This window comes from Anopheles arabiensis, chromosome 3 (genome assembly GCF_016920715.1).
Source record: "Anopheles arabiensis isolate DONGOLA chromosome 3, AaraD3, whole genome shotgun sequence".
Taxonomy (NCBI): Eukaryota; Metazoa; Arthropoda; class Insecta; order Diptera; family Culicidae; genus Anopheles; species Anopheles arabiensis.
The window spans coordinates 84,400,613-84,415,995 of NC_053518.1; the positions used below are offsets into that span (position 1 = coordinate 84,400,613).

Consider the following 15,383-nt stretch of genomic DNA (forward strand, 5'->3'; position numbering starts at 1 on the left):
TCAAAATCAAACCTGATATGGATACTATTCCGTTACGCACTGTACACATGCTGCAGCATCAAATGGACGCTGTCAGCTACTGTTAATATAAGGCCACTCTCCGGGCGTGCGGTGAAAGAATGTAAACGAGAATCAAACGATTGAACGAGTGTGGGAGAGAGATTGCCTCCCGTAATCGGATCAGTTGGTTTCAATTAAGTCAGTCACTACACTCGCAACTACACACTCTGCGGTGGTGTGCGCCAATCAATTTAGAGCAAAAGGCAAGAAAAAGATACTTTGTTAGAGCAACAATTATTTGCATTTGAGTAGCTATTATTTATATCGAATAATATTTAACAGACTTTCAAAAAAAAAAAAACAATAAAAGAGTTTTATTTTTTAAAGGTTGAAGCAAAATGTCATTTCATGTAAATGGTTGACGATGTGTAAAAAACTGGTGATAAGAAATTTGACCGAACCTACCGTTCCGACCGAACGTAGCATTTTGAATGAACTTACTATTCTGACTGAACTTACTATTCTGACCGGACCTACCGTTCCGACCGAACCTACCTTTCCGACTGAACCTACCGATCCGACCGAACCTGCCGTTGCGACCAAACCTGCCGTTCCGACCGAACCTGCAGTTCCGACCGAACCTGCAGTTCCGACCGAACCTGCCGTTCCGACCGAACCTGCAGTTCCGATCGAACCTGCAGTTCCAACCAAGCCTATCGTTCAGACCGAACCTATCGTTCCGACCGAACCTATCGTTCCAACCGAACCAACCGTTCCGACCGAACCTACCGATTCCATCGATCCTACCGTTTCGATCGAACCTAACGATTCTACCGAACCTACCGATTCGACCGAACCTACCGATTCGACCGAACCTACCGATTCGACCGAACCTAGCGATTCAACTGAATCAACTATTCTGATCGAACCTACCATTCTGACCGTTCGGAACGTCCCTACCTCCGATCGGACCTACCGCTCCAATTGAACCTACCGTTCCGATCGAACCTACCATTCCGGCCGAATCTACCGTTTCGAGTGAACTTACCGTTTAAATTGAACTTCCACAATTTAAATAACGAGAACGAACCCTCTAGGTTCCTTCCAGAACCCGCATCACTAAAACAGACACAAGCCAATTCACCTTCACCAAAAGCAAAGGTGTCGACCTTTTCGACACCGACCGGACGCGGGTTCAGTACCCTCTTCCTATCCGCTGCGATGATGCAGCACGCCCACCACTACATCAACTTCCTTTTTTTCGTGTAATAACGAAGGAAAAGTCGTGGAAAATTACGCTTCGTGTTTCATTGCACACACCATGAAGAAAATGGTTCCTCCTTTTCACCACGGACGTCACAGGGCGTTGGGGGACTCTTCTACCGCGATGGTGTTAGATTACATACCATTGAAGCTAGCGTAATATAAGGGCCATTTCCCGCACCTCATACGTCGCTTGTACCAGCAGCGCGGTTCGATGAACTTTAGTCGTTCATTCGTGAAACAATAAAAGAAAAATAAACTCAAAGAAAAATATGGTTTTACCACAAATTAACGAGCGCTCACAGTGCCGTACTCCGCAACTCGGTGCACTTGGTTAATGAAGTGCATGCAAAAAGATAAAGATGATAAAGAGAGAGAAACGAAAAAAGTACAAAATGCACTGCAAAAGGGATGCATCAACGATAAGAGTTGTTGGAGCAAATGTCCTGAGTGACCTTTGGGGAGTGAGCGTTTCTATGAGTTCATTTTTTGTGATTAGACGATGAAGGAATGAACAAGAAGAGATGACTTCGATGATATTTTATACAATTTTACCATAAATTTAGAGAAATCTGCTTGCAATAAATTAACTATAAACATATTAATAACAAATAAAAAACAAAACTCATGCACAAAGTTAACTGCAAGAATAATTACCGTCCTCAACTGCTAGTCCACGGACAATCATTTATTCCTCGTAACGACCCTGCGTACCTTCGTGTCACTGGACAGTTCCTGCAGCGGGCGCTCCATTCGTGGCGTTTAATTTGAGGTTAAAACCATTCCAAACCGAAGGACAGAAGGTCATACTGCCAACACAAACGCGGAGGAGGAGGATGATGGCGGGGGCAGTAATCGTATTAATATCAACAAACTGCACTCCAACACCATGGCGCGCCCCGCCGATGCACCCAACCGGTGAAACAGAAATGCAAATCAACTGCCACGCGGACCTCACACGAAAAGCCACCATAGTATGCCACTCGCCCCACAACCCCCTTTTTACTTTTCAGCTAAAGAATGGACACATTTTTCAAACAAAAGTTCACTGTACCCGTTACTAGTCCTCAGAAGCAGTCATCATCACCACTGATTGAACTAACGCTTCTACTATTCGATAACCGTCATTGTAACTCCGCCACCATCGCGTAGAGCGGGTCTTTCTTCGCCGCCTTTGGGAAGGTTACCGAGCGTGCTACGAAAGCGTGTCCTTGCGGTAACCTCCCCGAAGGTTCCCGAAGGACGCAGTAGCAGCAGCAGAAGGTTTGCATTGCACACCAAGGACGGCATGCAAAATATGAGCACAAGGACCCCGGCGACGTCTACTCATCTCTTTCGGCAACCTTCACGTGATTGACTTCCATTGCCAGGCTCGAGGGGGTACACGTGAGAATAAACAGACTGGCAGGCTCGTGTGGAGCGGGCTGTGTGGGTGGATTGCAGGAGTGTGCGAATGCAATGAAAATAAGTAATAATACGCTTGCCGGTGCGATATTCGAACGCGATGACACGTCCTTTTCGCTAGCTGGTTGGAAGCGTCGAAAAGTAACACCTCAATCATAATGCGGAGAAGTGTTGCCTCAATCATAATGCGAAGAGAAAGGGTTCAGTTCTTTCTTGCGCTAGGAAGTTTAGTTGATTTGGACGGTTTTTTGTTATAAATTACAAATAGTCAAGACATTTATACAAAACATATAACTTTAAATACACAACTACCTAAGGCACAAACCATGCTTGTAAAAGCATTCAGAGAAGCTTCCTTGAAAGTGGTTCTACCAGAAGAAAGGCCTGCTTAACATCATTGATTTAAATTAAAACCAAAAGTTATTGATTTACATGTAAATGTTTCTAAATGTTTAGTTCACTTAAATAGAAAAATAAAAGTAAGGGAACGTGCGCCATTATTAAGTAGGCGGCGAAATGGTCTCCTTCATTATGAGCAAATTAACACGTGTATAATGACTTACAGGCTTTTCCAGGGGATCTCATAGTTGTGGGACACTTCATTGACTCTTTCTTATGGAAAGTGAACCTCATATGTTGGAAATTATACTCTATGGTACCCTTATGGATAGGATCATTGTAAATTCCTATTGGATTTGTCCAACAAGGGTGCTCAGAGTCCAAATCAGATTACATTGAGTTCATTTAACGTAAGAAAGTGTCTATAAAGTGTCCCACAGCTATGAAAACTCCTGGAAAACCCTGTATAATGATTGAACAACATCAAAAACCATGTTTCATCCTTACCAGGAAAATTTTATAATTATATAATATTTTGTGCCGCCTTCCCCTATATTGTTTTCACAAATGTTTACATAAATTGATTCCAAGGTAATCACGATGCAAAAAAGTGTTGCACAGGTCTCACTAAAGGTAGATCAATGTCACCTTGGAAACTTGCTAAATGATTCTACTTTCTTAGATAAACAAAGATTAATAAATGTGTATCCTTAAAGCTTCATCAAAACAGATTGTTCCCAGTGAAACGGAAATTAATGTGATAAATAAATTTCAAACTGTCGCATTGATAAATGGTATGTGCTTTAAGTAAACCAGAGGTCATTCGATGTTATTGAGAAAAAAACTCCAGATATGTAAACCTTTTTTAAAAAGCCAGTTCAACAAGATTGGCTTCTTCCGATGAAAAACGGTGCACATTCATTCAATTCACAAGAAAGCAAACAAGCAAAAAGTCTCCAGCAAAGCACACCCAAAATGCGTATCCTTTCTCTTTAGCATGTTTATTCTGCTGCATAAAATGTCGTTCGGTTTTGTGCTCATCGATGCTATGTTATTTTACCATCGACCCATCGCGTCTGGTGCACACTGTTTGGACAAAGCTTTACCCAAATATGAGCTGGTTGTGTGTTCTTTGAACAAAAAAAAAACTAAAAACACTTCCCAAAGAAACCAAGGTTTCAAACCGTGCTACAATCTTACTGAAGTCATTGACCGGCAGCTGATGCTTTGGCTAATTTGTTTCCAAGGCTGTTGGCGCTCCTGCGCTTCCCCCAAAACAGGCACAACAATCTAGCCGCGATCTCGCGCGAACGCATTCGATCAACGACCTGCAACGCGCACACACACATACATACATGCACCAACACAATCGATCGCATCTGCAATGCAATTTTGCACATGGCCTCTTTCCTGATCACTAGCAAAAAGGAAGGGAGGAACGTGTCAATTTTTATTGATTAGTAAGTAATCGTTAAAATGCAACTGGTGTTGGGGTGTGTGTGTGTGTCGGTGTAGGGCGCTCGTCGTTCCACTCCTCACGATTTTACCTACGAAGGGTGAAAGAAGTGCATTCCGTGTCGGGGGGTAAGGGACGGTAAATGCATCCCCGATTCGTGCGCGATCGGTTTGGGCGTTAATGAGCGGGGTAAACGGCACTGCGCGATGGTTCTGCTATTCCCGGACGGGTGACACCTTCACGCTCTGTTTCCGAGGTCGTCGCGGGCGTTTTGTTTCGCCCGACGGTCATTTTAAAAACAACAGAATGTGTCATATAAAAATGAATGTGGATAGTTAAGTAACCGTTGGCAATGTATGTTAACAGTTTTATAACATAAAAGAGAAATTTACTTATGAAGAGTAACAAAAAAATCTGGATCTCACAGACAACTTAGTTGGTAAATTTAAAATATGAAAAAATGCATAATTATATCCCGACGATGCACACAAATATCCCATAACTTCAAGAAGATTTGTCAATTAAATTGAATTTACAAACTCTCAATCGATACTTTTATCCATTTATGATTTTAAAAAGGATCAATATTCAACGGCAGCCCAAAGAGAGCCAATTCTTCGGAAGCCAAATGCAGTCAGCTGTTTCAATTGCCAATTAGAATGATTCTCGTTGAATGATCAGTAAGATTACGCTTCCAGATGCAAAACGCTCCGGAATTGGAAAGGGCTTCGCGCCAGCGGTGCAATACACCCCAACCTTTGCGCTTTGAATGTTTCCGTTGAATGTACACTTTAAATGATGAACTGCTTACCCGAAAAGGAAGCGCGATGCCCGCAAAAAACGCAACCACCCTTAGGACATGTTTCCAGGGAAAAAGCATTCCAAACGGTCCAAAATCTCAAACAATATTTTACGTGCATTTTGTTTATTGCACGATTGGAGCTTATGGTTTGCTTCATTGCATCGCTCTATTGCTCTCTCTCTCTCTCCGTTAGCGTGTTTGTGGACCAAACACAGCACACAAAGGACGCAAAGGTCAACGGAAGACGTCGGCAAATGTGGCTAAGCCACTTAAAATGAGTTCACCGTTCGCCCGGGGGTGCAGCAGCAGCAGCAGCAGCAGCAGCACCGGACCCACCGGGCGAAAATGCATCCTCAAGGGTACTGCAAGGATAAAACAGCGCGCGCGGGGGGTTACTAACCCACTACCGATGTGTGTTCGCCAAGGAGCAGCAGCAGCACCGGTCGATAGCCTTTTTGCACTTATAAAACAGTACCTCAACCCCCGAATGCACTGCGGGTGGGTGTCTTGGGTGTCCACATCATCGCCAGTATTATCGCCTTGGTAAGATTGTAAACTTACGGAGCGGTACAAGCCCTCTGCTCGAACGATTGCACGTTGTGCGAGCGGCACGTTGTCTTGCAGTGGCATCTCCACAACGCTTTTCATGCCAAACTGATGCCAAAGGAGCGTAAAATACGCTCCACGCTGGCAAATGTCACGTTTTGAAGCAGTGGAAAGAGGGTTTAACTAGCGGCTAAGTAAAGTTTGCCACTTTCGGCACATTCTCGGTTGATTGTTTGGCTCGAATCGTGCGAACAAAGCGGACTTGGTCGCGCATTTCTCCTTCTTCGTGAATTTCTGCACCAAGCTGAGAGTTTTCCCCAACAAGAAACAATTACAAGGATCCACCGTTTTTGGATAGCAAAACTTTGGCCAGTATCGACAGTTCACTCATTCACTCGTCGCCCAACAATTGCACAGAGCTTCCTAAAAATAAATCGAACAAACAAGTAAGACAACAAGTATGAAAATTAATATCTGGCATAGAGATTGATTGAGTTTTGCGATTCCAACGAACTGTCTTCATTTGTTTTGGCTCGCACGCAGGACGGATGGACGCAATCGAATCGAATGCTGCTGCGTATGCAGATTCAGTGCATTACAAATTCATGGAAACAGGACGGCAAAAGGGCTGCCCCACACTGGAACTGTCGAGCGCGGCTGCCGTGTACACACAGGATTCAAATTTAATTCCACTTTTCACCGGAATGCAATTATCTGTATCTCGCCTTTTTTTGCCTTCATTTTAACTTGGTTAGCGAGATGTACGCACTTTTCCGTTCAATGTCTCAAATATCCATCAATGTGCTGGAACTGTGCTATAGCAAATCAATATTCATAATTGTTGGATATGAGAGTGTGTGTGTGTGAGTGAGAGGGCTGTCAACTACGACAGGAATTTTGGTTCCGGGAGGAAGGCGTGTCATATAAATCCAATAACCCACATTTGATGCATCGAAAATCAATTGCGAGCTTGTGAGCGACAAGTGCACATCCTAGCTGAGCTGTGGGAAAAGGATGAAGGGTTTTACATACTTGTGGTGGGGAAATTTAATAAAATATGCTTCTCTTCATTTCCCTGGAAACAGATGGTTATTTGTTTTTATGTAGTTGCGGCATATGGTGCAATATTTTTGGAAAAATGAATGAATATTGCACACTAAATTGCTATATAATAAGTTTAATTATTTTGATGTTTTTGTTGAGATTTTGTGCAACACAAAATGATAATATATTGTTATACCTTACCGATTGATCACCGATTAGAACAGTAAATCTTAAATGATTTTAATAAAGCTATTCAGAGCCATTCATGCATAAATTGAATAAAAAAAATGTATTACAGGGTTTTCCAAGTCACTTTCGAACGTGCACATTATTATTCACTCCATCCAAGATGTTTTTCAACAGTTGTCAAATCGTGCATGTGCTTCAAAATGAAATTTCAGTTCGCCACATAATTTTCAACACGTAACAAAGATATTTGATATTTGATATTTGTTTAAGGATGAAAGTTTGAATATTTTCCAAGCCATTATCAGGTTTCCAAGTTCTTTGGTATGTAAATATTGTTTTTTACTGCGTGCAAAATGTTTTTGCACATCACTCTGATATTTCATTTCCATCACGATAATTTTAAAAATCTTCATCATGATTCTTAACACTTCAAATCATCTACATCCCTCGTTTTTTCACCGGGATTTGAGGCCGGATGTCATCACTCGTTGTTTGATGAAGGGTTGAAAATCATGCTGAAGAAATTAAAAAAATATATTACAGGGTTTTTCAAGCATCCAAGCAAACTGTTAATCCATATCAATTTGATATTTCATTTCCATCATAATAATTTTTAATTTCCCCGTTGACCGTTGAAGTGTTCAAATCATGTTGAAGAAATTGAATGATGAAAATTAAATAACAAAATGATGTAAACAAATATTTTGCACGCGCTGAAAACCAATGTTTACATTCGAAAATAACTTGGGAAAAACCCCTGCATTTTACACTGTTTTCCGGCTCAGTTTTCAATGTGAACAGCATTATTCAAAGCTTGCAAATTGTTTTTCAACAGCTGTCATTATTTATGAGAGCTGGACAGTTTAAAAAATCTCGTGCGATTGTTGAATAATGCCGTTCACATTAGAAATTGACCCAGAATCCGGTGTAATAAGACGTTTTAAACTGCAATGCTATGTACAATTAAAGGTTGCATAACGCAATTCGTTTAACATTATCAAAATAATAATTTGTCTCTTCTATCTTTGTACTATAATATGAACGATTAACTGCTATTAGATGTCAACATAACACTGAACCTATTACATTAGTTATAATTCTCTTGTCCTAATCCCCACGATGAAAAGAAGGGATTTTGCGGCAAAAACAGAGTGCACCAGGGAGATTGGGAGTATAGCTTAGAGTGGGTGGATTAGCACTGTGAAGAGTTGTCCCATAAACAAATGAACGGCGTTGCAGATGGCGCTCGCAGCTAGGGCGAAGCATTAAAAGGTCAATTGAATCAAATTGAAGCGGCAAACCACGGACCGAGCGCTGCTGCCTCTCCTTTTGCTTCCCATATATATCTCTAGCAGCGGTAAAGTAGCAGCAGCAGCAACAGCTGGTTGCAGCCAGCACTGAAGCATCCAAACAAAAACGGGTGTGCGACCGCATGCAGCTATCATCGCGCGTCTGCAGATCCGCACGCGCGTACGTCACACACAAACGCTCTAATACCAATCGCGGGCCCGCGCGCCCGCGAAGCTTCGGCGTTACCTTGGCATGATTTTTTACTTGTGGTGCCCTTTTTGTTTCCCCACCCATCGACGGCGGGAAACGATCGTGTGCGGCTCTGCCGCTGTAAGACGACATCTGTGCGCATTTGATGCGATTCGAAGGAAGAAGAAAGGCGGATTTGGAAGCCACTGCTGCTGCTGCTGCCAGTTTCAGGGACGATGTTCGGTTCTGTGCGAATGGAACGCAGCGCCAAAGCACGGCAAATGCTTTCCTGCATCAAGGACACTGCGTTCGATTTTTGGGGAGGGGTTTTTTTTTAATTTTATGTGACGCTCTTTGTAAAACAAAAAACAAATCAACAAACAAAATACTTTTACCCCCATTTAGGGTGAGAAAATAATGCGTGTATCGTCCTGCACCTATGTGAGGTAAAACCACATTAGCTCGTTATGCTCGCCATTTGCACATCATCTAATAAGGGGGAAGTGTGAGCGACAGCAACAGCAGGAGAAAAAAACGGTCATTTCCATCCGCTCTCGAAAGGGGGTTATTAGCGAGAACAGAAACAGAAACAGGCTAAAACGAGATGGAACAGTGCGCGCACGGTGGTCACAATCACTGGCCACCACCAGACACGCCATGTAAAGGCGTCTTCTTCACAGCATCACGTATCGCCATCCGCGCTTCCGCCGATTGGCACGCGCGCGCATGTGCAGCTGCGTGACTGTTTGTCGCCGAAATTGAGTGGAGGGTGGGTGTTGCAGGGTGAAGCAAGAGCAGCAGCAGCAGCATCACGCCGCCGATAGTGGAGATGGATGGATGGGTCGGTTGGTGCGCGTCATCTCATCCCCCACATCACCGCGACGGAACATCGTAAATGGGTGGAAATGAGAATCGAAAGTATGCACACTGGGCTTGCTGTTCTTCTTGTGTTTCGGGGTAACTATGGAGATGATTGAATTGTCCAACATCGAACTGCATGCAGCCAAATGGAATTTTATGAGCTTTCTTTGGCGCGCTGATGTACCTACTGCTGGAATTATGGGCTGCGGATAGTTTTGCACCACTGATTGGATTTAGTTGGAAGGTTAAAACGGTACCGTGACCGTGCTGGATAGTTTACAGGGAAACATTGAGTTCGATTTATTTAAAAATACTAGAGTTTAGCACCCAAAATTGCCTTCTTCACTTGTTGAATTGATATCATATTAAACTTTTAGCAGATGAAAGAAAGAAAGTGGACCCTTTCCAGGCTAAACCGGGCTGAAAATCTCTAAAATCAATCAATCAATCAATCAACATTAATAGCACAGAGAGGGATTTTCTTCTGTTCAGAATATCTATCAAATTTCCAACCCTTTCGTGAAGCCAAAATTGATAAAAATAAGCCCTTGTGAACAGGTAAGAGCACGTTTATCTTACAAAAATATATAAAGCTAAAATATAAAGGTATATGATTTTTGTATTGAAATTTTTGCTACAAAAGCAGGATGATGTACAATGCAATTTTTTTTTGTTTAAACAACCTCGTATGCAACGCGAAAAATGCAACATGCGTCATCCCGGCAACAGAGTAATATGTATGCAAATATTAACACAAGCTGGCATATGGAGCTGCATTTGCCTGGCAGCGTAATAAATAATTTAATACCTCAGCCAATGGTTAGCAATCGTTTGAACCATAATAAAAGCGTTTAAAACGTTAGCTCGTCATCCGCAACCTAGCGGTTAAACATAATAAAAACCAATATTAAAACTAATAGTGGCCAGTGCAGGTTGATGCGACCAAACGCTATCGATGTGAGTTGTCCGCAAGTTTATGTCATTGCCAAGGTACGTCGACGTGGCGAAGAGTATTATCTAACTAACCCATAACGCATTGGTCAACTTTACAATTGACATACACATTATTCTATATAACTATTGAGGGATTTGATGTAATACCAATTGAACCCTATTGCTCATTACATGTGTTCCTGGAAAAATGACAAACCTCCAACTGTAGGTCGAGCAAAAGCATAACGGTGCACGCTCGGTAATTCGCACTTGATCGAGTGCGGATTATCGAATGACGTTATGGTGAGTTTTTGTAAAATTCCTTTTTTTTTTGTCCCGATTAATAAGTTGATTTTCACACATTTCCATGTTTTAGAAAGAAAGCTTATATTAAGAGAGATTAGAGAGTTAAAAGAGACTACTTTAGACCGAACACAGTTTCATCTTTGGTTTGGTTTGATTGTCATAAGTGCGGATTATCGAGGTGCGGATTACCGAGCGTGTTCCACCATCACATTGGTGGAAAATGACAAAACCCATAATCTAAAAGTATAGTAAAAAAAACACGCACACCAAAAAATTAAATCAAGATACGTTTTGCTAAACTACTTACATTCGCACGGCCCGTTTCCGCAAGCTCGCCGACCGCCTCTGCTGATAGCTGCGATATTTCACCGTCAGCTTCGGACTGCCGGACGACTCGTCACTGTCCTCGGTGGACCTGGTATCGGCCCGCTGCTTCCGCCCCACTTTCGCCGGAGGCGTCCGCTCCTCCTCCTCCTCCTCCATCACATCCTCTTCTTCCTCCTCCTCATCGTCCTCCTCTTGCTCCTCATCGTCCGGCACACTATCATCGTCCTCATCGTCGTCCACTTCGTCCTCATTGTCATCGTCACATGAAATTATTTCCACTTCGTCATCATCTTCCTCCTCTTCCGCGTCCGAGGATGATTTCCGGGCGGAAGCGGGAGGTGGTGGAGCTGCTGCCTTCGGTTCTGCCTTTACCACCACCGCCTCCTCGTCCGTGTACTCGTCAGTGCTAAGAGCGTCGTCCGGCTTGGACGCGTCGTCATCGGAAGACTGGTGGCGATGGTGCGGCGCGTTGGCCGATTCCTTCTCCTCCACGTACACCTCGTACTCTTCGTCCATCTCGTCGTACTCCTCCTCCTCGTCCATCTCTTCCTCCTCCACCAGCTCCCCCTCGTGCTCTTCCTCATCGTCCACCGAGTACGTCTCCAGGTCGGGGGGGCTTTTCAGGGCATCCTCTTTGGTCCGGCCGGTCGACTTTTCCGGCGAGCTGTCCAGCTCCACGATCTGTTCCTCCGGCTCTGCGCCGTCTGATGAGTCCCGATTTGTCTAGAAAGCGTTATAAAATGGTGTGATGAAATTAGAACACAAATCCAACTGATGCTCCGAACCCTAACCTACCTTTGCCTCTTCTGTCCCACTTCGGCTGCTGCCCTCGGAAAATGCATTTTCTTTGCGCTCGGCATACAGCTTCTCTGTCTCCTCGGTACCCTCCACCTTCCGGCTGTCAGTGCAATCGGTTGACGCAACAGTCTCGACGGCAGCACACGCTTCCCCGTCCGCCGGCTGCTGCGGTCGACGGCTTTCCTCTTTTTCCGGCTGCTCTTCACTGACGGGAACGGTAGTCGTTTCCATCGTCACAGTTACAGGAGGAAAGTAAGCGAAATCCTTTCCCGCGTGGTATGCTCTTCCTACGAATCAGCCGTATCAAATCAGCCCCCTTTGCCTTGCAGCCTATGTAACACACGGTTTGCCCTTGCAACACACACCACCGCAAAACTGCAATCGATGCAGATTTTTCCTATTTTTCCTGTCGTTTCGATACCACCACCACCACACCGCTTCGCAATCGCTGCTGCCCCTTGCTCCCAGCTGCTGGGCCACACACAGCTATCGCCCGGTTTTTGCACTCCCTTTTGCCGATAAGCCGATAAACCTTTGCACACAAACACATGTACACAGCCCCACACAGGCGCCCGCCTGCCCTACGAAATGAACAACCAAGCAGCACTGTTTTTCCGCAACCGTGCTAGAAAATTGCCAAAAATGCACCAAGCATCTACAACAACAACAACAGCAGTAAAACACGGACCGAACCGAGCGTGTGCGGTAAAACAGGTGCGGACGAAAAGCGCGGAAGGAAAACCGATAATTTACAACGAATCTCACTACTACCCCCGAGTGGAGGGACGGTTCGAGGCGAGGCCGGATGGTTTCTCCCGGCGCTGCACCAACTCACCCACCGTGGATGTCACTACCGAGCTGTTCGTACCGTAAAACAAATAAACGAAACCAAACTGCGGCCGAATGTGCGAAAAATCACCAAATTCCCGGTAAAATGCGCGTACGCGACATCAAAAGCACCACATCCGTTCCGCGTACGGTGGTTTTTTTTGCTTTCTTTCTTTCACTTGCCCTTTTGTTTTGTGCAGCTTTTTGCGCGAATGCGTATGTGTGTGTGTGTGGGAGCGCTGTTCTGTCAATAGAAGCTTGACATGCCGAAACAGGGATCGCTCAAGCCGGCTTGAAAGAATGCAAACGGGAAGGATTGCCACGTTTTATTCAAATTATTATTCGATATAGTGAGTGTTCAGAAAATCTTTTAAATTTATAAACTATTGTTTGATTTTTTCTGTGGTATTTTTCAACATTTCAAAAGCAGCAACGCATTAAAATTGAAACAAAAGGCACATCATTGAACGGATCCGCCGAATGTAAACGTGCTTTGACCCGTACAACATGGCGAACGTTTTTGACGTTCGAATATCGCCGCATCTCACTCATTTTCTCTACCCTCCCTTTACTTGCTGACAGTGAAGAACTTCTGTGCCTCTACCCTTCTCACACTTCTCTCCAAACACTTCCACCACCTTTGTCCATAGGCCTTTCGTTGTGTTGATGATAATCTACGCGCATCCCATATCGAGACGTGTATGTTTCGCTCGTTGTGTCATGCCATCTATTTCGCACAAAAAAAATGGACGCGTGAAAAAACGTAAACAAAATTTGGTGGTTGACCAAATTTAATGTGCGCAATTTTGTTCAATTATTTGCATTGGAATCGATTTCAGTTTAGACTTTTCTTGGACCATTGTCCGTGGAAATCGATTAATCGGCATCCGCCCGCTCCCGATAATCGACGTTCTACTGTACTTACAAAAAGCGTCGCCAGCGAGGGAAATTCGCACCGATTTGGAGGGTTTGACGAGCTCGCGTAAACCAGTTTTTGGCTGCAAAAAGACACACGTGCATTCGAATCCTAGTTACGCGTTTCACTCATAGATGTCGCTAGACACCGGACGCGCACGTGGTTCGGTAGCTTCGAAAGAAACGTTAAAATGTTATTGCCGTGGAATTCTGCGAATGTGTGATCAAATCTCTTACTAATACGATTCGATTTTCAATCCTTCGTGCAAATACGATAAAAATAAACGTCTTTATAAAACAGCGAATATTAATCAATGTGCAATTTGTCAATTCTTATAAAATAATGCAAAAAAACGCCTTTTAATTTCTATTTAATCTTTTCTTTCTGTTACAAAAAGTACAGAAACATTGAAAAAGAGCCAACCCATTCCCAGTGTATGCAATATTAATTAAACGCTGTCCACTCCGAGGCACAAGGTTGACGGTGGACTAAATTAAAGCCCTTTCCCTTGGCCGGGGCCGTGGCCGCATGCTACCATTCACATACCGCTACGTGGCCGGGGTGAACGACCTATTGAACAATTCGATTTCGAGGTGGCCTTCGCTGTGGTAATAAGGGCGAACGCAGCTTACGGCACCGTTCAATTGACACAGTTTTTTTGCGCGCGTTTCAGTGAATTAATTGAGCCCGACTAAGGTAATCCACTCCCGCGTAGCCCAATGAGCGCAGAAATGTTTAGAGAATCGTTGAACTGTCCCTTTTTTGCTCGCTGTTTGGTACTTATTGCGCAATGTTAAGAAAATGTTTGCGATCAACTACAATTTTCGGCATAAAAAACAATGAAACTCATTGTAAAACACACTTTTTCTTGGTATATTTTCATTTCCATGTGTTTGTTTTTTTTTTATTCGAAAGAATTATACTGTTCCTCTCTCTTTCTCTCTCTTTATATCTGTATTTGTTTAATATTCAGTTGGTTTTATTCTACCCCCTGCTCACTACCTACGACGACTGACGTCAGCGGCGTTAAAGCCTTTATATGTTTGTCTGCATTATTTCTAGTTCCTTCGCTCTCCTTATCGCACATGGCAGGCGACCAGGGGCAACTAATGGCCATAGTGTAATAGTACATATTTCCTCCCCCCCACCCCTTTCATTTGGTTCACTTCCGCGCTAATATGATACCTGTTTTCTGTTTGTTTTGTTCCGTTTTACCCTTTTCTTCCTTAATGTTTGATGTCTAGTGTAGTTTTTTTAATGTTTTTTTTTTGTTTTCTTGGGAAATGGTTTTGTTTTATTAACACTTTACTGGTTTGGTTTTACTTTTAATTTGTAGGTTTCTTTTTCTTCTAGTTTCTTGTGTGTTCTATCAAAAGACTTTTAGCTTCTCTAATACCGACAAGTATGTGTTTTTGCTTTTGATTTGCAATCCTAATTAGTTATGTATGATGATTTTGATGTAATCTTTATTGGTTAGATGATTTGTGTTGGTTGTTTGGAGCGGTTGTTATGATTATGCTTTGGAACTTTTTCTCATTGATACATTTTCATTTAACGGGTCTCGGTTTTAATTTACATTTTTTTACTGATGTTCTTTTTCTTTGTAAATTTATTGCGAAAGGTACTCATGAGAGAAATTTCCATTGGCTACGATTTTTTTATAAGGAAATTGAAACTAAATTGAAATATCAAAATTCCACAAACAAAAAACCAACCAAATGGCTCCAAAACAGAGCTTGTCATCGGTCTTTTAATCCTTCAATTCCAGCCTAGGACACACAGACGCACAGAGGTAAGGGGGTCCCCAATAGATTCTTTCAATCGATTCAACCCAGCCAGCGATCCCAACGATCCAGGACGGGTGGTAGTGGTGGCGGCGGACAGACAGACAG

The 15,383-nt window shown here is 43.3% G+C and overlaps 1 protein-coding gene across 3 annotated transcripts in view; it reads right to left on the reverse strand.

The window, feature by feature from the left end:
- The window catches only part of LOC120904635 (neurofilament heavy polypeptide-like), a 55,586-nt gene extending 42,790 nt beyond the window's left edge, over positions 1 to 12,796 (reverse strand). For all 3 annotated transcript variants that reach the window (XM_040314803.1, XM_040314801.1, XM_040314800.1), the window contains exons 1-2: positions 11,745 to 12,796; positions 10,930 to 11,672 (exon numbers count right to left, since the gene is read on the reverse strand). In XM_040314803.1, coding sequence (XP_040170737.1) covers positions 10,930 to 11,672; positions 11,745 to 11,978 — 977 coding nt within the window. In that variant the 5' untranslated portion in view covers positions 11,979 to 12,796. The remainder of the gene's footprint in view (positions 1 to 10,929; positions 11,673 to 11,744) is intronic.
- Between the last annotated feature and the right edge of the window lie 2,587 nt (positions 12,797 to 15,383).